Below are 26,085 nucleotides of genomic sequence, written 5' to 3' on the forward strand. Positions count from 1 at the left end.
TGGTCTGTATATAATATTGATTCTTCACCTAAATATCTTCTCATTTTAATCTTTTTGAAATTGTCAAACTTGGATAAAAAAAATGTTGATAAAAAGAGTCAATTCCCATATCTTTATTTTAAAAAATATTGAGTTTTAAGTGTCTCTTATGTGCCAGTAATTGTGTTCTACATGAGCCAGGAAAGCCTGAGCAGAGCAAAAATCAGTCTCAGCCCACATAGAGCTTCCCACCTATGGAAGTGGAGAGATACCGATCAAATATCACATGCATTCTTAGATGGATAATAAAAAGTGATCTGACAGAGAGTGAAACAGTGCTATTGGGAAGGCAAAATCTAGGGTGTTTAATCCTGTCTGATTAGTTAGCAGTGGTTGAACAGAACTAAAACATACTTAGGAGGTAACTAGGTGAGACAATTAAAGGACAAGGAAAGAAAGCATAATGAGAACCTGAGTTGGGGGAAATGTGGCACAGTGAGGACCTAAAGAACATCCTTGATTCTCGAGCAGAGAGAGTGAAGAAGCTAGTTCATACGAAAGCACACAGAATTTTGTTAAATTGTACCCAATGGAGAACTGTTAGGTAACACTGAAGCTATCTAAGCAGGAAGTGACAAGGTCTCATTTGATGTCTCTATTTCTAATGAATTTTTAATGTAAGCTACAAGAGAATGAGGTTGTCTTTTAATTTGCTGCTGCATTCCCAATGTCTAGGATGTTTTCTGACATTGAATAGGCATTCAATAAGCACTAGCATAATGAATGAATATATTGAATTCACCAGAAAAACTTTGTTTGGGGCTTTCTGTGAAATGTTAAGAAAAACTCAAATGGACTTTTTGGCCAACACAATACTATAGCCTGAAAAATGAAACAAGGAATGTCTGCTTCTCATTCCTTGGATGGCTTCTCCACTCAAATAATTCCAGGTAAGTGGATGAATAATTCTTTCTGAAAGATGAGTCTGAAACCCTAGGGAACACTCTCATTTAAGAAACAAGCAGAAGGCAGGAAAGAAATAGAGTCTTTGAAGAAAATATCAAAATACAGAAGAGAATTTTATCAGTGAAAATTCCCAAAGGAGGCTGAATAGGAGGAATATAGTCATTAAAAATATGAAGGATTCTAGATCTATGAAACCATTTAGGATTATGAAAGTTAATTCAGCTCACCATCTGCATCTCATTTTCATCACTATAGATAGTAACATCACATTTGTTGAATGTTTCCTCTGTGTCAGGAAGGGTTTTAAGAGCTTATTCCCAAATCTTTATTGAGCTGGTACACCGGTTATGAAGCTTCCCTGGTGGTTGAGTGGTAAAGAAAACACCTGTCAATGCAGGAGTCACAGGAGACTCAGGTATGATCCTTGGGTTGGGAAGATCCCTTGCAATAGAAAATAGCAACGCACTCCAGTATTCTTGCCTGGAAAATTCCATGGACAGAGGAGCCTGGCGGGCCACAGTCCATGGGATTGTAAAGATTCAGAGTCGGACACAAATGAGCGACTGGGCACGCAGGCATACCTTTATCATCCTTTAAACCTAACTAGAATGTTGTGTGGGCTTTCCTGGTGGCTCAGTGGTAAAGAATCCACCTGCCAATGCAGGAGATACGGTTCGATTCCTGTATCAGGAAGATCCTTTGTTGAAGGAAATGACAACTGACTCCAGTATTCTTGCTTGGAAAATCCGATGAACAGAGGAGCCTGGCAGGCTGCCATCCGTGGGGTTGCAAAAAAGTCAGACATGACTTACTGACTAAAACAACAGAAATTGATGACAGAAAATTTGTCTCAGGAGTTTGTCTCTTTAGAATCTCGAAAGTTACTTGCATTACCTACTTGAAAGGAAACATAATTTGCTACAATGAAGAAAAGAACAAAGTTACTGTAGTGTAGAGACCCTGTATGGGAGGCAAAGAAATGGGAGAAAAAAGTTTAAACACACTATCCTCTTTGAGAAGCTTTGTAGTAAAGCCAGGGAGGCAAATCAATGAGAACATCATAAAATGAAGATTTTAGTTATAAGTTGGGAGATGGAAAGTATGTTGACGGATGAATGGATATCCATCAGCAGATGGATAAAAAATCAAGAGACAAGACTTAGGATACTAAAGAGAGGGTAATTGAATTAAAAAGGTGCTCTGAGGTAGAGATGACCCTGTTTGAGATCTTGATCGCAGATGGAAAGAAAGAATCTATGATAATATGCCTCCTTCTTTGACAGAATCAAATAGGAGGGAGAATTTCATGTTGGCAGATAAGTTTGCAATGATCTAGCTGGAATATATGGGGGGGAATGGGAAGCAGAGGATCCTTGCCAATTGAGAACTATTGTCTGTATAAAGTAGGAAGTTTTTTTATGTTTACAAAACATGAGGGAAGTGGTGGCTGGTGTGAATATACACATGATATAAAATACAAGTATATATTGTGTGATTAAGAACAATGGGGATCTTATCACCCTTCATGGCCTCAATTAATTTTAAGTTGCTTGTGAAAAATGAAGCCAAAATCATATGTGTGCACGTGTGTACACCTATATATAATTAACATTCTCTATTCTATATTGCATACACACATGCACATACACAATAGGTATTTTCAAGATAAGTGTTCTAACTGTGTTAAGTGGTAATGTTAATACTAAAAATAACCTTGATATTTTAATGAGTCCAAATCATCTTTCACTTTTTTCCTGAATTTATTTTTAATACAGTCTGTACTTCCTCTAAAATCCAATGGGTGCATTTATCAAAAATTTCTTAATCCTTCAGATTAGGATTATCCATTTTAGAATTATCCCATTGCTATATATATATAATGTTATAAACTATTGCAATTTGAAAATTAAGCTATATAACTCTGTGGACTTTAACCTTCAAGAGGCACTCATACAGGTGGCAGGAAATAGATAAAACAGTCCTTTCGAACTTGTTCCTTATTTAATCTCTAAGGCAGCTCACTTTAGCCAGCAAGGCAGAACAGCTAATCTTCCCAAAGATCAAAATCAGCCCTGCTCTATAAATCAGTTTGCAGGAGGATCTGCACATTCTTTCTATATCGAGCCTTCATCAGAAAATTGCCAAGATGAATTCACTGGTCCATGGTGCAGTACGTTGTAAATACACTTTGATAACTTTCATTCCTTGTTTAATGGACCCTGACTGGGTGGAAAGGGGAAAAAGATAGGGATGAATGCAAGTTGATGCATTCTTTCCTGTGACATAAACCTCTGTAGCCAGGGATATGCTTTGTAGCAGCCTCTCTAAGATTCAGTTCTTGTGGTCCCTATGTCGATTTGCCTTCTTTATAGAAGTTATTCCACTTTTTGGTTTGTTTGTTTTAACTCAAGGCTGCAGCCCAGTTTTCTTTTATGACTTCTGGCAAACAGTGTCTGTAGTACCACTTTTCTTCTTCAAGTATACCTAATTGCAAAAACAATGCCTATTATTTTAAGCCCAAAATCTTAAACTTGGTTTTTTAGTCAGTGGAAAGTACCATCTTTACTGTTGTATGAAAAATAAATTTTGGTCTTGCCATGTAAGAGATGTCTGACATTATCACAAATCTCTAATCTTCAGTTTTCTTATTTTTAATGTGCTACAAAGTGATTGTTACAGAGAGATGAAATGAAGTAAAATAGTTCTCTAAGTTGTGCCTGGCTAATGAGCACAGTGACACTTCAATACCTGTATTTCTTCTTTTCTTTCTTTCTTCCTCTATTTGCACTGAATATTAACTACACTTTCCAGAAAACTCCATGAGCTTATCTTACTGCCTTCCTTTATTTCAAGTTATCTAAATCACCTATAATCACATAAGGAATAGCACATCCTATGTATACTTTTGTGAATAATATCAATATTTTCTCATTGAGGCAGAGCTGATTTACAATGTCAGATTGGTTTCCAGTGTACAACACAGTGATTTCTATAGACTGTTAGATAGATAGGTCTATATATCTATCTACATATATCTCTTCTGCGGATTTTTCCCTCAAAGGATATTACAAAATATTGAGCATAGTTACCTGTGCTATAAAGTAGGTCCTTGTTGGTTACCTAGCTATACATAGCAGTGTGTATATATTAATGCTATCTTCCTAATTGATCCCTGCTCACCCTTCTTCCCCTTTGGTATCGCATGCATAAACACCCTGGTGGCTCAGATGGCAGAGTCTTCCTGCAATGTGGGAGACCTCGGTTGGATCCCTGGGTTGGGAAGATCTCCTGGAGGAGGAAATGGCAACGCACTCCAGTGGGTATTCTTGCCTGGGAAACCCTATGGATGGAGGAACCTGGCAGGTTACTGTCCATGGGGTGGTAGAGTTGGACACAACACAGCATGAACTGTCATTCATGGCTTTTGGCAACTTACTTCCTCCTCTGTCTTCTGTAAGGATTTTTATCAAAATTCTAGTTTTGTCTTTCTGGCGTAACATTTCTAGGTAGGTTCCACTCACAAATATCCTTCTTTGATTTATCTTCTCTGTTTTACCTATCAGGGTAAGCATTTCTCTAGTTTTTCAATGCGCAAGTGTTAATCTCTCAGTCGTGTCTTTGCGATCCCATGGACTGTAGCCAACCAGGCTCCTCTGTTCATGGGATTTCACAGGCCAGAATACAGCAGTGGGTTGCCTTTTCCCTCTCCAGGGGATCTTCCTTACCCAGAGAGGAACCTGGATCTTCCACATTGCTAGTGGTAAAGAACCTGCCTGCAAATGCAGGAGATCTAAGAGATGCAGATTTGATCCCTAGGTCGGGAAGATTCCTTGGAGGAGGGCACAGTAATCCATTCTAGTATTCTTGCCTGGAGAACCCCATGGACAGAGAAGACTGGCAGGCTACAGTCCATAGGGTTGCACAGAGTCCGACAGGACTGAGGCGACTTAGCATGCATGGCATGCACCAGCATTGCAGTCAGATTCTTGATCATCTGAACCACGAGTGAAACTCCAGCAATTCTATATCATTCTTAAATCTGCTAGATCTAGTAGAGTAGAAAGAACTTATTCTAATTAATTCATTATAAATATACTGAAAAATCCCATGGACAGAGGAACCTGGTGGGCTATAGTCCATGGGGTCACAAAGAGTTGGACATGAATGAACAACTGAACACAGTGCCAACATACTGATAATTTCCAAGAACATGTATCTAATGTGTGTTCTGTGTATGTGTAGCTCTATCCACAGTAGTTGGTGCATATTTTATTTTTTTGCAACTGGGTACCTTGTATTTTTTTAAATTTTATACTATATATCATTTATACCATTTTATTTAATAAAGGATCAAAGGTGGCTAGTGAGAGTAAACATAAAGAGTTATAAATGTATTTGTTTAAGTTTAAATTAACCCTGGGAAAAAATAGAAAATGTTTCCAACTAAAACCGTACTATACCCATTCAAAATAATCACATTTTTAAATTTTTAGTGGATTGTATTTACTGAATTTTTCTGTATCATTTCTCTGTCTTGTGTTGAGTGACAGAATAAGAATCAGGATGTTCTTTGCCATCAGATTGTAAAGTTTTGAGGCTGTGAGCCACAAAGTGCAATAAAAATATGGTATACCAACTTATTACAAATGCACATACTTCATACATAAAAAGAAATAGGTTTCTAATACTAATGAACTATTTAAATAAAACATTCATTAGAGATTGTATTTTAAAATCAAACTATTATTTTTATTCTTATAAGATTTAAGTATCTTGAAAGTGGTCCTCTTGTTCAGCCAGAAACTGAAGAGAGGAAAGTTCAATTCAGTGAAATCTACCATTGTATTTATAATACCTTTGATAGAGGACTGCTTTGTGGCAACTTTAGTTCTGATTCTTTATCCATAGGCATGGCTATGGAGTGACAGAGTCATTGAAACTACTTTGACATTAATTAACCCTTTTTAACACCTATTCCAGTAATATTATTTGGGCTTCCCCAGTAGCTAGGTGGTAAAGAATCTGCCTGCAATGCAGGAGATTCAGGTTCATTCCCTGGGTCAGGGAAAATCCCTTAGAGTAGGGCATGGCAAACCTCTCCAGTATTCTTACCTGGGAAATCCTATGCAGAGAGGAGCCTGGGGGCTACAGTCCATGGGGTCACAAACAGTCAGACACAACTGAAAACGCTGAGCACATAGCACTGTAATATTATTTAGTATACTAGTTGGAAATTAATGATTTGTTGAAACAGCCTGATGAGTTGAGCTATCCACAACTTAAAAAAAACTAAATGTAGAGCTACCATAAAACCCTACAATCCCATTTCTGGGCATATATATGTGGAGGAAAACATGATCTGAAAAGATACAGGCACCCCAATTTTAATTGCAACACTGTTTATAATAGTCAAGACATAAAAGCAACCTAAATATCCACTGATAGAGGAATGGATAAAGAAGATGTAGTGCATATATACAGTGGAATATTACTCAGCCATTGAAAAGAATGAAATGATATCATTTACAGCAACATAGATGGACCTAGAGAATCTCATACTGAATGAAGGAAGTCAGACAGGGAAGGAGAAATATTGTATGACATACCTTATATGTGGAATCTAAAATGAAATGGTACACATCAACTTACAAAACAGAGAGAGACTTATAGAGTTAGAGAACAAACATGGTTTCCAAGAGGGAAGGGATAATTAGGGAGTTTGGCAAGGTTATGTACAATACAGACTGCTATGTTTAAAATGGATAACCAACAAGGTCCTACTGTATAACCCAACTCCACTCAATGTTATGTGGCAACCTGGGTAGGAGGGGGATTTCAAGAGAATGGATACATGTATAAGTATGACTGAATTGTTTTGCTCTTCACCTGAAACCATCACAAAATTGAGTAGACCCCAATACAAAAGTAAAATTTCAAAAGAACCAAATAATAGAATATGCTTTTTTTCAGAAAATTCCAGGATTTGGCCTTATTTTGCATAACTGAAGTTCCTTTTTTTTTTTATTAAAATATTGGTATCAATCTCATTATTACTATCCCATTTCCATGATGAAACACATGGATCATGATGCAATATAATAACTGGATCAAGGAGAGGTCCTATGAGTCACTTTTATTACATAGGAAAACAGAATTTTAAGAACTTCTTGGACTCCAAGAAGAAGTGAGTCTTAGAGCAACTTGGCTAAATGCTGTTTTTGGTATGCATCTATTTGTGATGGTTGCATAGTTCCAGAGGAGGAATATATTAGTGTGATTTAATGAATAGTAGAAGTGATTAATGAGAAACAATTAAAACATTCCAAATATGTAGAGCTGGCTAGAAAATGATTGATGGGGAAGATGATAACTTATCTACAGGAATATGAAATGCGTTCTTATTAAAGAGGGAAAAGTTTGATTTTATAAGTAAGAAAGAGCAATGATATGTGAAAGTAATTACTAGGAGTAATAGGATAAAATTAAGAAATGAAAACTTAAGATGAAAATTGGAACCAATCAGGGACAGTGAACTGCATTAGAACATTGAAAAGTATCTAAAGAAAAGTAAGAGAAGCCTCACTGCCTGGGGAAGTTAGAATTACACCAGAATAAACAGCTCTAACTGTCACAGAGGTGACAGAAGATTTTGCATGAAAAGAATTTCAAGTATTTCAGATTTTTTAGCTTTGTGAGTCTTAATTAAGGAATTATAAAAGTACTAAGAGTTTTGGTAGCCAAAATTAATGAAGTTATAATTAATGAAGTTAATAATTCATGTTCAATGTGATTAGAAATACTTGCAAAGAGGCAAGATTGTATCCTTTAATAGTGAAGAAATTTTATTCCACTAAAAATCTGGCAGAAAGTGAAGAAGAGCTAAAGAGCCTCTTGATGAAAGTGAAAGAGGAGAGTGAAAAAGTTGGCTTAAAGCTCAACATTCAGAAAATTAAGATCGTGGCCTATTTTCCCATCACTTCATGGCAAAAAGATGGGGAAAAAGTAGAAACAGTGACAGACTTTATTTTGGGGGGCTCCAAAATCACTGCAGATGGTGACTGCAGCCATGAAATTAAAAGACACTTGCTCCTTGGAAGGAAAGATTGACCAAATAAAAAGCAGAGACATTACTTTGCCAACAAAGGTCTGTCTAGTCAAAGCTATGGTCTCTCCAGTAGTCATGTATGGATGTGAGAGTTGGACTATAAAGAAAGCTGAGTGCCGAAGAATTGATGCTTTTGATCTGTGGTGTTAGAGAAGACTCTTGAGAGTCCCTTGGACTGCAAGGAGAATCAACCAGTCCATGCTAAAGGAAATCAGTCCTGAATATTCATTGGAAGGACTGATGCTAAAGCTGAAACTGAAACTCCAATACTTTGGCCACTTGATGCAAAGAACTGACTCATTTGAAAAGACCCTTTGCTGGGAAAGACTGAAGGCAGGAGGAGAAGTGGACGACAGAGGATGAGAGGGCTGGATGGCATCACCGACTCGATGGACATGAGTTTGAGTAAGCTCCAGGAGTTGGTGATGGACAGGGAGGCCTGGCAGGCTGCAGTCCATGGGGTCACAAAGAATCAGACACGACTGAGTGACTGAACTGAACTGAAAAATCTGTTCTTTGTTAGTTTAAATGTTATATTACACCCTTTATATGCTAATTAGATTTCAGGCACACTATCACAGTGCTTAAGAGCAAAGTCTGTAGAGTTCCTACTGCCTGAGTTCAAATCCCAAGTATATCACTGATAGGCTATTGCCCCTTAATAAGTATCTTGACTTTTCTGTATGTACTTTGTTCTCTTTATTTGTAAACGGTAACAATTGTAACTCACAAGAGTTGTGATCATTAAATGAGTTAATATATGTTAGTTGTTTAGTTCACACGTAGGAATTAACTTCATATTTTAAAAATAACATAGAATTTTTCATCCTTCAAATGTAAACCATAAAATAGCACTTTTCCATACTCTAAACACAGCTATATTTGAAATTGAGGGAGGCTATTAATCACCCACCATGTACCAGGAATTATGCCAGATAACTAAAATGTGAAGATGAATTAGATAATATTCTCTCTTAGAGGAAGCTGAGTAGACATGATACATTGTTATAATACATGATGTCAAATGTTAATTGTATAGGTTTATTTAAGTTCTTATAAGCACTCAGATAAAAGAGGGCCAATTTTTCAAAGGTGGAGGACAGTCTGGGAAGCATTTTCATGGGAGATTTGTTTTAAGCATGCACGAATACTTCCCATATACTCAGGAAAGTAAACGTGAGTCCCAGTCTTTATATCCAATTGAAGTGTCCTTCATATATGGAGATCACAGACAATTTTGAGCAGTAAAAATGAGGAAATATTATACTGGTGAATACATAACATGATCTGACCACAATAGTTGTTGCATGAGTCATCTGAAGTTTTCTATGTTTCCGTTTAAATACAACTGTATGACCCAATAGCTAGCAGCTATAAAGATAAGAGTTTCTAACACCAAACTTAGAGGCAAATCCCTCAGGTGGTTGAATTAGAATGCAAACTGGATTCCCATCTGTGCTGGGGTGTCTTCTTTCCCAGATGTGCCAGGGCAGTCACAGAAACTGGAAAATGATTTGTGAGAGACAATTTATAGGCCCTATAAACCCGAGCACTGCCAAATTTCAGACTGCCACGTCCCCAGAACTGCAAGAAAATACATTTTTGCTGTTTTAAACCACCCACTGTTTACTGTTATGGCAGCCCACAGCAACTAATGCAATGGCATTTATCCAAAAACTAATAAACTAATACAAATATTAAGCAACCTCTTGTCACCTATAGAACCATTCTAATAAAACAAAACACATCACAAGTTGACTTATTCCAGAAATGGTTCAGTGTCAGAAAATCAATTATATTAGGATATCAAGGATATTACAGAGAAGGAAATGGCAACCCCACTCCAGTATTCTTGCCTGGAGAATCCCAGGGACAGAGGAGCCTGGTGGGCTGCCGTCTATGGGGTCGCACAGAGTCGGACAAAACTGAAGCGACTTAGCAGCAGCAGCAGCAAGGATATAAATAAATATCAAAGATATGCCAATACATATCCTTGTTATAGTTGCTGGTAATTATATATTGATGGTATATTTCATTCGGAGAAGGCAATGGCACCCCACTCCAGTACTCTTGCCTGAGTCGGACACAACTGAGCGACTTCACTTTCACTTTTCACTTTCATGCATTGGAGGAGGAAATGGCAACCCACTCAGTGTTCTTGCCTGGAGAATCCCAGGGACGGGGGAGCCTGGTGGGCTGCCGTCTATGTGGACGCATAGAGTCGGACACGACTGAAGTGACTTAGCAGCAGCAGGAGCAGCAGCAGCAGCATATTTGACTACTGATTATGATTATCATGATTGTATCATATTTAGCATAGCTAGATAAAATACTAAAATTTAAAAAATTAAAGTTAGCTAGTTAATTTCTCATTTCATAAATGACAGTTTCCTGGTATAAGTATATCCTATTTGGTAATTGATACATATGATATTAAAATTATATTAATTTACTCAATTTGTCAACAATAGTCATCAGTTCAGTTCAGTTCAGTCGCTCAGTTGTGTCCAACTCTTTGCAATTCCATGGACTGCAGCATGCCAACTTTCCCTGTCCATCACCAACTCCCGGAGCTTGCTCAAACTCATGTCCATCAAGTCGGTGATGCCATCCAGTCATATCATCCTCTGTTGTCCCCTTCTCCTTCTGCCTTTAATCTTTCCCAGCATCAGGGTCTTTTCAAATGAGCCAGTTCTTCGCATCCGGTGGCCAAAGTATCAAAACTTCAGCTTCAGCATCAGTCCTTCCAATGAACACATTTGTTAACTGTGAGCATCAGTGATGATGTAGCTTTGGTTTCTGACTCTAAAAACTTGTACCATAACGAAGACCAATTCAGGGAATTAAGGCCAAGGCAAAAAAAAAAAAAAAAAAAGAAAGAAAGAAAACAGAGTCTGATAGAGTTCCTGGAATATTTCTCCTTAAATATTAAGATTATGTTCGTAATCTCCAATAGAACACCTTTCCCTTAGACTTACCTGCTTCTCATCTTAAATAATGAACTGGTAATCCAGACTTACAGTTTTGAAAAGAAAGAAAAAAGAAACTTGGCATGGGTCTGACATTTTGTCAAGTGGGATAAACTGTATGCAAATTATAGACACACCAAATATCTTGGTGAGGCAAAATCTAGGAGTAAGTAATAGTGAACATTATCAAAAACTAGAGGCTCATCTTTCCAAGAGTTGCCAAGTGTCTCAAAAGTGTTGATTGTTTTAATCTTCTGTCCAATTCAAATGTCAGAATCCTGCCCCCCAAAACTGCAGGCATGGGCAGTTGAAATTTTAACATAGTATAGTTGGAAAAATCCATTTATTATGCTCATAAACAATCTCTGGTTCTATAATTGCCCTAATCAATTTCCTACTATGTCTCACACATATGAATTTGTTCTGTACCCATTTTTTATTTTGGTTGCTGTTTTGTTTTAAGATAGGACATGTGTGTGTTTTGTATACTCTCAGCTAAACATGCATTTTTTTTTCTTTCTTTAGTATTTTTATAAACTGAGTATGTTTTTAAATTTTTTTCCTTCATCTTTTAATCAAAACTAGGTATTAGGTGAATAGATTTCACTGTTCTTGGTCTATTGTTTTTGATAGACTACTTTCACATAATAAAAATAAAAATCTTGTAACTATGAAAAATGAAACCCCTAGACAGAGTTCTAACTAATTTCCTGGGAACAAAAGATTACTAGGAAATTACTGAGTGATCTGTTTACAGTGTGTGAATAACACGTACTTGGACGGCATTACCAGAATTTACAGTAAATGGAAAAAAATTATAATCCTAATTATTTCTCTATATACTATTGTATATTCTTTGTTTTAATATAAAACCAACAATTAACATACTTTTTTTTGTATACATAATCCTGCAAAAAAATCCTCAAAAAGTGTAATTTATTTCCATTTTCTCTAATTTGCCATTTAGCACTGCAATGTTTTCTTTATAAATAAGGTGACTAAAACTATTTCTATGTGTGTTATTAATTCATGTGCTTCTGAAATTTTGTCCTGATCCAAAATATCCTCTCTTTCCATAGTGACTTGAGATGGGTCCTATCCATCCATCTGCCAGACCTGACAAACAAGTCCTTTAAAATGATTATCTCTTTCTTGGGGTACTTAAATATATATGAGATAATCAAAAACATGAAACCTTGTGTTCCCATAAACAACTTGTACCTTAGCAGAAGGTAGACCAGTGTTAAGATGAATGACATCTGACTTGCCAGGGCATCTGCTAAAAATGGAAAGAGATATGCCTGTTGTATTGTATGTACATCTTGATACTAATATCTGATGGGACAGAGGTGGCTAAATTATCTCCACAAGTTGCATTGAAAGTCTTTCTGACTCTCAGTGAACCTTAGTCATTAGAAAGTCTACCAGATGCAGTGGGTTAAGTCTAAAGAGTTACATTGATTTTCAACAAGTAGTAAACCTGTCAAAGGTGTTGCTTTCCATGAGCCAAATATCTGGATTCTGACAGTCTCTGCTTCTCTGTGCCAAGGGGACCATATCCATGTACCTAATTCTTGATAGGCAGTAGTTATGTACCATTTTGAGGAGAGGTCATTTAAATTTGGATGGAACTTATTGAATTACTCCAAAACAGATTCTTACTTACTAATGTTAAGGAGAAAGGAGTCAAGGAAAGAGAAGTGCAGTGAATCTGTGAGTCCAACTAAAAGTCACGCAAGTCCCAAAACAAGATGGATGTTAGATATACTGGCAATTCATTTCTAGCTTCAATTCTCTGAGAAGGGAATGATGCCCACTCGGTGGGTCATAAACTGCAGATCAATTAGCCTTTCTTTAACATTGTTGTTCTGTGACTCAGTTGTGTCTTATTCTTTGCAACCCCATGGACTGCAGCATGCCAGGCTTCCCTGTCCTTCACTGTCTCCTGGAGTATGATCAAACTCATGTCCATTGAGTTGATGATGCCACCCAACCATCTCATCCTCTGTCATCCCCTTCTCCTGCCTTCAATCTTTCCCGGCATCAGGGTCTTTTCCAATGAGCCAACACTTTGCACCCAGTGGCCAATGTTTTGGAGCTTCAGCATCAGTTCTTCCAGTGATACTCTGGTTTCTCTTCTTTAAAATATATAAACCTGAAATGCGTAATATTTTCTCATATATAAATATGTATGTATTGTATATATGGTTCACATTTAAGAATTTGAGTTTTTAACATTTTTAATATTTTATTTTGTCCTATAACCACTTTGTTTTCTAATCTATCTCCCTGAGAAGTATTATTTGTTCTTGGTTGTTATTAGGACCAACTTTTGTTTGGAAGTTCAGTTAGTTCAGTTCAGTCACTCAGTCGTGTCTGATTCTTTGCGACCCCATGGACTGCAGCACGTCAGGCTTCCCTGTCCATCACCAACTCCTGGAGTTTACTCGAGTCGGTGATGCCATCCAGCCATCTGATCCTTTCTTGTCCCCCTCTCCTCCTGCCTTCAGTCTTTCCCAGCATCAGCGTCTTTTCAAATGAGTCAGTTCTTCGCATCAGGTGGCCAAACTATTGGAGCTTCAGCGTGAGTCTTCCAATGAATATGCAGGACTGATTTCCTTTAGGATTGACTGGTTGGATCTCCTTGTAGTCCAAGGGACTCTCAAGAATCTTCTCTAACACCACAGTTCAAAAGCATCCATTATCTGGCACTCAGCTTTCTTTATGGTCCAACTCTCACATCCATACATGACTACTGGAAAAACCATAGCTTTGACTATTTAGACCTTTGTCAGCAAAGTAATGTCTCTGTTTTTTAATATGTTGTGTAGTTTTGTCATAGCTTTTCTCCCAAGGACCAAGTGTCCTTTTAAATGTTTGTTTTTCCTTCTATACAATCTCCAACCCTGGGAAGGCCAATTTTTCAAGGCAACTCAGGAGAGATAAGAGAAATAATCATCAGTAGGACTGACTTTCTGTTTATAAAATCCCATTAAATATACTCTATAGCTTCTCCTTGGGCCTTAGGGTAAATGAAAATATCTGATGTCCACCCTAGGGAATGATCATTCTCTGATGCTGCCAGGAAAGAAGACTGCAAGATTGAAGCAGACTACTGCAAAATCAGTTGCAGAAATAGGGGTGGAAACATATTTATAGTTGTTGTTTTTTTTTCTCATAGATGTTAATCTATAGGTATTTCTGCAGGCTCAAAATATAAGGTTGATCTCTGCATTGCCTGCACTAATATCACCATGGAGACTTTCAGCAAGATTAATCCTATAACTAAGCACATTTCGGATCACAGAACCTGTTATGTCCCTCTTGTTTAACACTTTCAAATGTTTCAGTCATTACCCATAAAGGTACTTCCTCTTGGAAATACTACCTACTGACTCATACACTCTTGTTTCTTAAGTCTGCATCCTTATTATTTTCATAATGCCTGATGTTGATGTTTAGTTGCTAAGTCATGTCCTACTCTTTGCAACCCCATGGACTGTAGCCCACAAGGCTCCTGTGTCCATGTGCTTTTCCAGACAAGAATACTGGAATGGGCTGCTGTTCATAATGCCTAAAATGGCACATATCACTAAGTGTCCAGGGCTATGAATGTGTGTCTACTATTTTGTATCCTATAACAGACCATGTATTCTCGTGGACAAAACACCAAGATTGATCTACTTCTTCATTATTGTATGTGAAGTCAAATTCATGGCTCCTGATAAATATATTAATAGAAGATATGTAAATATTATCTGGATGATTTTTTTAAGTAAGAAAAAATAACTAGAAAGATACAGAGAAACTATTAATGCCAATTCAAAGCTAAAAAGATAAATGGTATAAACAAGCAGAATACTACAACTGAAAAAACAAAGTTGATCAAAATATCATAATAAAGCAAATGAAAACCAAAATAAATATATCAAATAGTATTACAAGCAAAAAAAAGTAAATAATTACAATTAAAACCATAAAAATGAACTTTAGAAGTCTGTATAAAACCTTTTGCTAAAATTTCAAGATAATGCCATTGAAAGCTTAAACATTTGTCAGATTTTAAAATAAGATACCAAGTTTAAGACTAGCAAGGTAAAAATAAGATGATGATAGATAAAAATCAATGGTACAAGATAGATTATGTACAAAACAAAAAAAAACCAATATGTACTTTTTCAATTTAGCAGATTGTTAGCAAACATTTCCCCATTGGTTCAGAAGCAAAGAATACACCTGCAATGCAAAAGATGCAAGTTCCCTCCCTGGGTTGGGGAGATCCCCTGGAGGTGGAAATGGCAACACACTCTAGTATTCTTACTGGGACAATCCCATGGACAGAGGAGCCTGGTGGGTTCCTGTCCATGGGGTCACAAAGAGATGGACACAACTGATACACTGAACATGCACACAGCAAATATTTTAAAAATTAGTGATTTAAGTCGAAGAGGAGATAGAAAAAAAGTTGCTTGAGATTCCCCAGAAAGCAATATTAGCTTGACTGGGGGAAATACTCTTTTGTCCCTAATTATCATCATATTTATGACTGTGAAAAATCACTGTTGTTTCAGACTTGAGTTTCCATGATTTCTGCTTTAGATATTACTGCTAAGACAAACTTCATAGTTTATGAGTGGATAGATCGACCTAAACATATCTGTTTGTTTGTTTCAAAAATGGAAAAGGAAATGTTTGTTTGAAAAGTGATGGGAGCCATAATATTGGAAATCTTATTTTTTCCCCACAGCCGCTGAACTATGAGAAAAAGAAGTCATATACCCTCAACATAGAAGGAGCCAATACACACCTTGATTTTCGCTTTTCTCACTTGGGTCCTTTTAAAGATGCTACCATGCTGAAGATCATTGTTGGGGATGTAGATGAACCACCACTATTTTCCATGCCTTCCTATGTCATGGAAGTCTATGAAAATGCCAGGATCGGGACAGTTGTTGGCACAGTTTTGGCCCAAGACCCTGACAGTGCTAATAGCTTAGTAAGGTATGGTATACTTTCTCCTTTTAGACATATAAAGATTTTAGTGTCTCTGATAATAATTTAAATGGATAAATAATATTTAAAATGTTTATTTTCCATGCTATTTTCCATTAATGCAATTCAATGATAGTATCAGCTGTTTCATTAACTGAGTAAATAACAGATGGGTTTCTGTCAAATTTAGCATACATACAGCTATCTTTATGAATATATTGGTGACCACGCAGATGATTTTTTTTCATTTGATAATAGATGAGGGCATTATTGACTGGAAAAATTTATAGAGGGATATATAAGTACAGAATTGAAACTCTTTGGTATCTTAGTAATAGGAAATATAAATACAGTGAAAAAAAGGTGAGCGTTTGGGAATAGCATTCATCTCTGAGTCCTTGTTCTGTCATGATGTGGTAAACCTTTAGGAAATTATCTACCCTTATTTCTAAAAGAAGAACACTAATATCTATCTCTCAGAGTTATTATGATTATTTATCAAGCAATGTGCTTTAAGTTCCAAGACAAGTGGCCTGCACCTAATAGCCACTTAATAAATGCTAACTTGTCCAAGACAGGTTCAGTTTAGTTCAGTTCAGTCGCTCAGTCGTGTCCGACTCTTTGCGACCCCATGGACTGCAGCACACCAGGCTTCCCTGCCCATCACCAACTCCTGGAACTTAAGGCAGGTTAGAGACTCACCTCTAATGACAGGAAGACCAATGTGAGAATTCTGGTGACCTGATTTACTAGCTGTGTAATGTTATACAGTCATTTAACCTCGCTAACTCTCAATATCAAGTAAATAAATAAGAAATAGTAATGTTGCATGAATATGTTGACAGAATTAAATTATATTGACAGAAAGTACTTAACACAGTAAGTGCTCACTAACATTATTGTGGCATGTCATGCATAGAGATAATTAAAGCTTTCCTTGCATAATCAGAAAGATTTGTATCTTAATTATGATAAAAATCAAAGAACTATGTAAATATATAAAACTCTTTAGTTACCTTGTATATATACCCTTGGATAATTCTAAGGCCCTAGAAGATCTGAAATCCTTAACAAATCTGTCTGCTTTTTCCCATCAAGGTTATATTCTCACTCTCTTTAGTTCTCATGTATTTTAACAAAAGCTAGTATGATAAATAGTCTCCTCAGAATCTATGAAACCTTTGTAAATGGTTTCAGTTTCCTGTTATATAAGAATGATTGTTCTTAAGTTTAAAAGAAATGACCAGAACACTCACGCATGGAGAGAAGCAATGTTCAGAGCACAAAGTTATGTATTAAACAATTCTGTTTCATTTGTGAATGTAGAAAAATCATCCTGTTAGTTGATAACCCTTCTGTCACACTGAGAGCAAGAACACAACATTGCTAGAAGCGGGATAGGCAAAGTATACAAAACAAAATGAATGAACTCAGTTGTGAACATTGATCTTTAACTAAGGGTTGCAAGCATAAGTTGATGTGCTTACTTGTCCAAAAACAGGAAAACCCACTATGCTTCATCACTCCGTAGAAGGCCATATGCATTTCATAAGGAAAATGTGTCTTTAAAGCTAACTACATTAAAAGCTAGCATTATAAAGTGTATAAGCGTTAGTCGTTCAGTCATGCCTGACTCTTTGGAACCCCATGGACTGCAGCCCACCAGGCTCCTCTGTCGGTCAGATTCTCCAGGAAAGGCTACTGGAGTGGGTTGCCATTTCCTTCTCCAAGCATTATAAAGGATACTTACAAATCAGTGGTCATTTACCTAAAGGAGCCAACATCTTTTGAGAATAAAAATATTTCATGCTGTGAGTTTGATGTGAAAATATTTGATAAACACGGGTAAGACTTTCTTTTTAAAACTAAAAGCTTGATATCAAGGATACATTCTATATTTATAGTTAAAAGCAGCAGGAGGTATGTGGGCTTTAAAGTGATATCTAAATCACTGTATCATATGCAAATATTACAATATCCCTCATGATAAAGAAATTAAACACACACACACAGAGCAGCTTGAAGTCCAGTGGAGAGAGAGAACAAAGATCTAATACAAATGCAGGGAACAAGTGTGCCTGATATCTTCTAGAGGGAATGAGTTGAGGAAGATTGAATTGAGGTTCAAAACCCAGGTTAAGGATTAGACAGGTGAAGAATAGGGAAAATAACTGCAGTTTGTTGTGTACACAAGGAGCTTAGGTTACCTGTGTGGGAATGGCAAATAACGAGGTTGTAAAAAGAAGCTCAAGAGAGATTGTACAGAGGCTTTGCACTAAGCTAACGTCTTGGAAATTTATACTGACAGCAATGTCAGTGGGGGAAGAAGAGAAATCAGAGATGCATGAGTGAGTTTAATAAACACAGCGATAGGAAGATGTACATTTCAAAATAAATAATAATGGATTTTCAAAATGTCAAAATGCTATGAAGGGAGGAATGTATGTTCCCAAAAGATAGGCCAAGGAGGAAAAATTGAGGTCAGTGACAGACTTTCTCTCAATGTTGCTTCTATATATCCCAATAAACAAACAAACAAAAAAACACTCATTCCACATAAAACAGTAGTCATCCAAGGGCAAAATCCCCACTTTTATTATTTAGTTACTAAGTCGTGTCTAGTCCGATTCCTTTGAAACCCCATAGACTAGCCCTCGGGGCTCCTCCGTCCATGGGATTTCCCAGGCAAGAATACTGAAGGAAATACCATTTCCTTCTCCAGGGGATCTTCCCCACCCAGGGATGGAATCTGTGTCTCCTGCATTGGCAGGAAGTTTCTTTATCACTGAGCCACCTGGGAAGCCTCAAAGTCACCCCCCCCCCCACCTGGGGACATTTGGCAATGTCTGAAGAAGTGTTTGATTGTCACAACTGAGGGAGGAATATTATTCTCATTTGCAGGCAGAGGTCAGGGCTGGTCCTGAACATCTTACAACTCACAAGCAAGTCCCCACAACAAAGAATTTTCTGGTCCAGAATATCAATAGTGCTGAGGTCAAAAATCCCTCACACAGAATAAACCAAACTGGGTAGTATGCTTGTAAAATTGGGGTGCTAATTATACTCATGGAAAATGTTGAAAAATATTTTGTGGCAATGCATACCAGCATGTGTGTTTCACATATATGCATATTCATATGAATGTTTCAACATAGGCATTTTATTTAGCAAAAATTATTTATATATAATTGTTCCATTTATAGTGCTCTTTGCCTCTGTAGTTGCTCTATATTACTGAGGGCATTTAATTGAACACTGGGTATGTTACACACATATGCCCAGTTGTTGTTATGCAAAAGTGATGGGTATATGTCTCTAAATGCAGATATTGAGAAGCACAGATCCATTAGAATGTACACTTTTCTTTCTGCTTTGTTTTGGTTAGACAGCTAAAATGAATCCTTCTGAAGCTGTCTTAAAATAATCAGACTGCATAGCTGGTGTTTGGGGGCATAATTTACATAATATTTGTTCTTGATTTTAATAAAAATGTGTCATTCACATGGGCCTCTAGGTGCTAACAGGGAATAAAAAACAGAAAACATTAACAAATACAAAAGCAATCCTTATTCTTCTACCTTTCCCAGGGACCAAATGTTTGTACTAATTAAGGAAGTGCATACTGAAAAGATGTACCTTGCCATGTGCCCTGAAACGCAATTAACTCCAAGTCTGTAGAATTGATAATGAAAGGGAGTTTTAGCCTTACAGGCATTTGTGAAAAGCTTCCTGACTTGTCTTTTGTATTTCGATTTTCTAAACTGTTAGTAAGAGATTCTTCAGATTTTTAAGAGCAGACCATGTCCCGCTTTTGTCTCTTTTAACTCAAAACAAGGATGTGCAATTTGCAGCAATATCACCAACTCTCTAAAAAATAAAAATCAGAACTGGGCTATTTACCAAAAGTGAAGAAATCTTTATTTTAAAAGGCTGTGCTCACTTGCTGGTATATGGCAAATGGAATTCAGGAATTTCCTCAGTAGCTACTGACATATGAGTACTCCTATCATGCACAAAAGAAGCTAGAGAGCTTTCTGGAAATGTGATCCTGCATCGTGTGACTATTGCTTGCTATCTGTGGTCCAGGGGGTTGTAATAACATGCCCCCAATTTTTTGTAACAAACCTAATGAGACTGCAGTATTAGTCCCATTCTATAGTCAAGGGGCAGACAGGGAATTTGGCCAAGTTTATATAATGATAAAGTGTCAGATCCAGAATTTAAATTCAGTTTTGCTTCACTAAAAAAACCCTGTTTTTTAAAGCCCCAAACTGCCTCTCATACATTTCAAATAATAACAGTGTAAACTGCATTATAGAAGTCAAATGTCATGTAGTTGGAAACGAATGTTTTATGTTCAGATGTCTTTCATACTCTGGAGAAAAGAGATGCTGAAGAGAGTTCCATTTCTAACTCTAGCATCTCATGAAAAAAACTTCTTAATTTTAGAGTTTCTCCATATTGTAAAATCAAAGACATGTAACTTGATTTACTGAAATGTAAAGAAAATTACTGAAGTCCTCAATTAATAATTCTTATCCAGTGAAGAGTTTTACTGTGGGTTTATATGAGTAAATCTGCCCCTTTTCTACTTTGATTTATAATCTGAATTTATCTATATATTTACTTATTGGTAATATTTTAATATTTTCTTTGTATAATAACTTTAAGTCATCAGAAAAAAATGTTAAATATCTTGTGTAATTGTTTTAAATGCTTACCATAACATTATTTAGGAAATAATAGCCAATTTATATGCTAAAATAAGAAATGAAATTGTGATCAGGTTTGGAGATAGTTGCCAAATTAAAAAAAAACTTTCTAAAATATCTTTAGAAAAAGAATAGCTGCAGAGCATTAGGAGTGTTTACTTAGTTGATTTTGAGTTTAATTGTAGCCTCAGAGAACAAATGCTTCAAGTATGTTCACTACGTCCTTTATTAGAGTGCTCAATTTCTTACACATTCCTGAAATTTTCATATAGCTCATGAGGAGATGTCAGTTAGAAATACCTCATTAAATTAACAATGAAAAAAGAGATATTTCAAAATGATGACAAGGTCATATAGCAAACTTGAAAAATAAAGTAAAAATTTGATTTAAAAACTTGAATATAGGATTCAAACGTCTGAAAAGAAGGCAAGAATACTCAGAAAATGTGTTTCAAAATACGCTCATAGTAAAGTGAGTTTTTATTCTATAGATCAAATCTATTTATAAAAATTTAGTGAAAGTCAATATTGTAATTAAGCCTTTAATAGAAAGTCTTAATATTCCCTTATAAAAACTGTCATAGTTTTCATTAAGGATATTTCATGCAAACTGAGTGCAGATAGAAAGCTGCTTCCATTAAGACTGGAGGTGTTTCTCTTTGACTCCTGTTTTGTGATTCAACACATTACATATAGCCACGTTGGTACATTTAGAGAAACCAATAACTTTACTCTTAAATTACATGTGACTATGGCATTAGCAAATGTAAAGGGACCTAAAGATGTCCAAGTCAAATCTGTTCTTATAGAGATGAAGAGATCGTAGACTAACATGGCTAAGTCATCAGCTCCCAGTCACACAACTGACAACTCATAGAGACTGGATAAAATGCGATCCTTTCTATCATGCTTCAATAAAGACACAGAAGATCTCTGAACATTTTTAAATTTGGGGCTCAGATTTACCAAAGAGCTTAGCATGTGGTGTTAACCACTCCCAATCAGAGTCCTGACACCAGAAGGAGAATCTAAGTTCCGGTTGGGCATGTATAATTCATTTAGTTCTGGAATGAATACCCAAATCCTTGCTTAGTGATGTCCATTAGTCTACTGACTGGAGACTAAAACATCGAGACAGCTTTCTTGTGAATTTTATAAAGAAAGAGAAGACAATGCTTAAAATGGTGTCACATCATTTCCAGAACTCAAGATTACTGGAATTTTTAAAATCTTAGTTACTTAAAGGCATACATAACAGATGGAAACTTATTTTTTGTGCAGAGATTTCACTTCTTTAGGTGCTATTGTTTTGTTGGATCAAGGTTTCAGTTCAGGAAGTTAAAAAGCTTTCTAAAATAGCTATGTACTATATGTGCTGCCCATTTTATTAAGCATAGTACATTATCAAGTGACAAATGATCTCTAAGTTCTATTTTTTTTCTTTTGGAAAGATTATTTTCTGGATGCATGACTTGTGGAATAAATTGCATCCCCAAAGTGAGCTAAGGGAATCTTAAATTTTTTTTTAATGAATCTGAGCTATACTGCAGATGTGTGACTTTTTGTTAAATTAAAGATGAGTCTAAGCTGCTGTAATATCCTACAGGGTGTATATTGATTACACTTTATCCCGTCTATTGATCATGGTCAGTAAAACTTATGAAAACATCTGTTTGGGAGGCAAGATCTCAAGTATATTGGCTTTACCACTCACATACTCTATGTACAAGTATCAGAAGTATGACAATGGAAAGGCATCTTCTATTATTTTATCCAACTGATGTTTCTTCAGATACATAACTGTAAAAATAGATTTCCATTACACAAGTTTTAAATTAATTTTTACAGTGAAATGGACAGACTGTAATGAAAATAATAAGTGCCTTGGAGGACTGAAATTTTGTTATTGAAGTGAAAAATAACTTTTCTAATGTACTTTAACATGATTAATAATTATTTTGAATCTATGCCTATATAATCAAAAGGAAATTGAGTGCCAAATGATGAACTCAGTAATTTGTTTAAAGTAGCTTCTGTTGAAGAAAATTCTTGAACAAAGGTAATCGTTATTGAGGTTGACAGCTTCCTATGGCCATAACTTGTTTACCTATTTGTTTGCCCAGAAATTCTAATTTTAACAATAAAATTTTATCATATTTCAATGCAATGCATTTTCTTTCCACTTTGCTCATCACATTAAAATGTATTTACTAGAAATATGAAGCCGCATATATTGAATGGCAGAACAGAGAGTCAGTTCAGTTCAGTTCAGTCACTCAGTTGTGTCTGACTATTTGTGGCCCCATGAACTGCAGCACACCAGGCCTTCCTGTCCATCACCAACTCCCGGAGTCTACCCAAATCCATGTCCATCAAGTCGGTGATGCCATCCAACCATCCCATCCTCTGTCATCCCCTTCTACTCCTGCCCTCAATCTTTCCCAACATCAGGGTCTTTTCAAATGAGTCAGCTCTTCGAATCAGGTGGCCAAAGAACAGAGTAGTAGTAGGAATAAAAATGATAACCTAGGTTTATAAACACAACTTTGCAAGTGTTAAATGGACCCATTTCTCAGTCAACATGAAATAAGACATGGATCAAATATGGAATTGAACAGTTAAAGCACTCTAAGGAACTACTGGACAAGTCTGAGACAGCACAAACTTGATTGCACTTCCTCTGGTCTATAGCTAGGAGATCACCAATCCCTCAGAGGCAACATCTAGTTGATCATTGATCATATAACTTCCTAAGTAGCATTTAGCATAGAGATCATCCTGATACCTAGTTCATGAAGGATACAGTGAACTTATAGTGGTGGTCAAGTTATAATGTGATTTGGAGAAGGAAATGGCAACCCACTACAGTATTCTTGCCTGGAGAATCCCATGGACAGAGGAACTTGGCAGACTACAGTCTATGGGGTTGCAAGAGTTGGACATGACTGAATGACTAAGCACACACATACAATCATCATATCAGGCTTCCCAGATGGCACGGATGGTAAAGAACTTTCCTGCCAATGCAGGAGACATAAGAAACACAGGTTCAATCCCTGGGTTGGGAAGATCCACTGAAGGAGGGAATTGCAACCCACTCGATTATTCTTGCCTGGAGAATCCCATTGGCAGAGGAGCCTGGAGGGCTACAGTCCATAGGGTTGCAAAAAGTCAACAAGACTGAAGTGACTTAGCATGCACACATGCAATCATCATATCAGAGTAGCCCTTGAAACTGCCTAAGCATTTCCTCCCTAACTAACTCCCAAATGAACAGCCAAACTAACTGTTTTTGCTACATATACCTGTGGATTTGCCCAAAGTGTCAGCTAGATGTACCACAAACTGCATTTTTCTTAAATTCAAAATGGAGTCTAAAAAAAGTGAGTGATAAAAAAAAAAATCATAATTGTATTACACCTTAAAATTAATTCCAGAACTATAAGCTAAATAAAATACCGTAAAAAGTGTACATTTGTCCTTTTCAACAGTGTTTAGATATCTCGTGGAGAAGGCAATGGCACTCGACTCCAGTACTCTTGCCTGGAAAATCCCATGGACAGAGGAGCCTGGTAGGCTGCAGTCCATGGGGTCACTAAGAGTCGGACGCGACTAAATGACTTCACTTTCACTTTTCATTTTCACATATTGGAGAAGGAAATGGCAACCAACTCCAGTGTTCTCACCTGGAGAATCCCAGGGACGGGGGAGCCTGGTGGGCTGCCAGCTATGGGGTCGCACAGAGTCGGACACAACTGAAGCGACTTAGCAGCAGCAGCAGGTATCTCTCAGTGAAAGAGAGGTGTAAACTAAACACATGCTGTGAAAAATAAAGTCTGTTCTGGAATTATTCTGACAAATTTTAAACATAATATTGGTAATATGTATAAAGGGTCCATGGGATTTTCCAGGCATGAGTACTGGAGTGGGCTGCCATTGCCTTCTCCAAAACATAATATTGGGAATATGTATAAAGGGTAACATCAGGAGTCTGTGTCTCTGACGTCGGCAGGTGTCGGCAGGCAGATTCTTGACCACTGAGCCGCCTGGGAAGCTTGTTCATTCTCTTAGAACTACCCAGTGCCATTTTAACACATGTGCTAGATCTATTTTAGGAACAAATTTCCATAAATTTCATATTTACATTGTGCATGAATCGAGGCCAGACTCTGCAGCTTGTTAAGCACTGAGGAAAAGAATGTAGACGATGTACCTCTATGATATGTGAATGTGGGCCTCTGAGGTGGCACTAGTGGTGAAGAATCTGCCTGCCAATGCGGGAGATGCAGGAGATGTGGATTTGCTCCCTGTGTCAGGAAGATACCTTGGATAAGGAAATGGCAACTGCTCCAGTATTCTTGCCTGGAAAATACTACGAACAAAAGAGCCTGGCAGGCTACAGTACATGGGGTCACAAGACTGGGACGTGACTGAATGACTAAACCACCACTATATCTGAAAATTGGGAAATTTGTTTTGGGTAAACCCCCTTGTCATTTTTCTCAACTCTCTATTTATCTTCAAGAATCAACCTATGCAGAAATGCACTGTGAGTTGAATTTTCCCCACCAACCACCTCTAATCTCTCTCTAAAGCATTCTCTCATTAGTTTATTTAGTGATACTATTGAATCATTATTCATTTCTTACCAAAGAATATTTTTTTTTAAAGTAAGTTCTTACTTCTCTAGTGTGACACTGTGTAAAGTGAAAGTGAAAGTCACTCAGTTGTGTCTCTTTGCAACCCCATGGATCTTGGAATTCTCCAGGCCAGAATGCTGGAATAGCCTTTCCCTATCTTCCCAACACAGGGATCAAACCCAGGTCTCCCGCGTTGCAGGTGGATTCTTTACCAGCTGAGACACAAGGGAACCCCAAGAATACTGGAGTGGGTAGCTATCTCTTCTCCAGAGAATCTTCCTGACCGAGGAATCAAACCGGGGTCTCCTGCACTGCAGGCGGATTCTTTACCAACTGAGCTATCAGGGAAGCAAAAGAATCTCAGAATTCTAATCCCTCGGGTTTTATGAAAGTGAAAGTGTTAGTCACTCAGTCACATCCGACTGTTTTAGGGACCTGAGTCACTTCTTAATTTTAAATAATTAACATTGAATGATTCCCCTTATAACACTCCAAAATAATTTTGCATAGTTCTTTTCTGTCACATTTCTGTTTTCCCTTTTCTGACTTTTTATCACTATGGCTGGGTAGAAATCCAAGGGTAGTTAAGAAGAACTATTCAGTTCTACTTGAGTCAAAATTCAACTGCAACCCCACGAGTAAGATTCTTCGACTCCAAGCACCTGTCTGAGTTCTAGCCTGTATATTGTAGATTTCCAAGAGAATTAGGTCACATAGAAAAC

At 36.9% G+C, this 26,085-nt stretch overlaps 1 protein-coding gene across 6 annotated transcripts in view; it reads left to right on the forward strand.

The window, feature by feature from the left end:
- The window catches only part of CDH18 (cadherin 18), a 1,208,767-nt gene that overhangs the window by 1,095,001 nt on the left and 87,681 nt on the right, over positions 1-26,085 (forward strand). For all 6 annotated transcript variants that reach the window (XM_061129307.1, XM_061129308.1, XM_061129303.1 and 3 more), the window contains one exon: positions 15,767-16,020. In XM_061129307.1, coding sequence (XP_060985290.1) covers positions 15,767-16,020 — 254 coding nt within the window. The remainder of the gene's footprint in view (positions 1-15,766; positions 16,021-26,085) is intronic.

The sequence above is a fragment of the Dama dama genome, chromosome 25 (genome assembly GCF_033118175.1).
Source record: "Dama dama isolate Ldn47 chromosome 25, ASM3311817v1, whole genome shotgun sequence".
In the NCBI taxonomy this organism is placed as follows: Eukaryota; Metazoa; Chordata; class Mammalia; order Artiodactyla; family Cervidae; genus Dama; species Dama dama.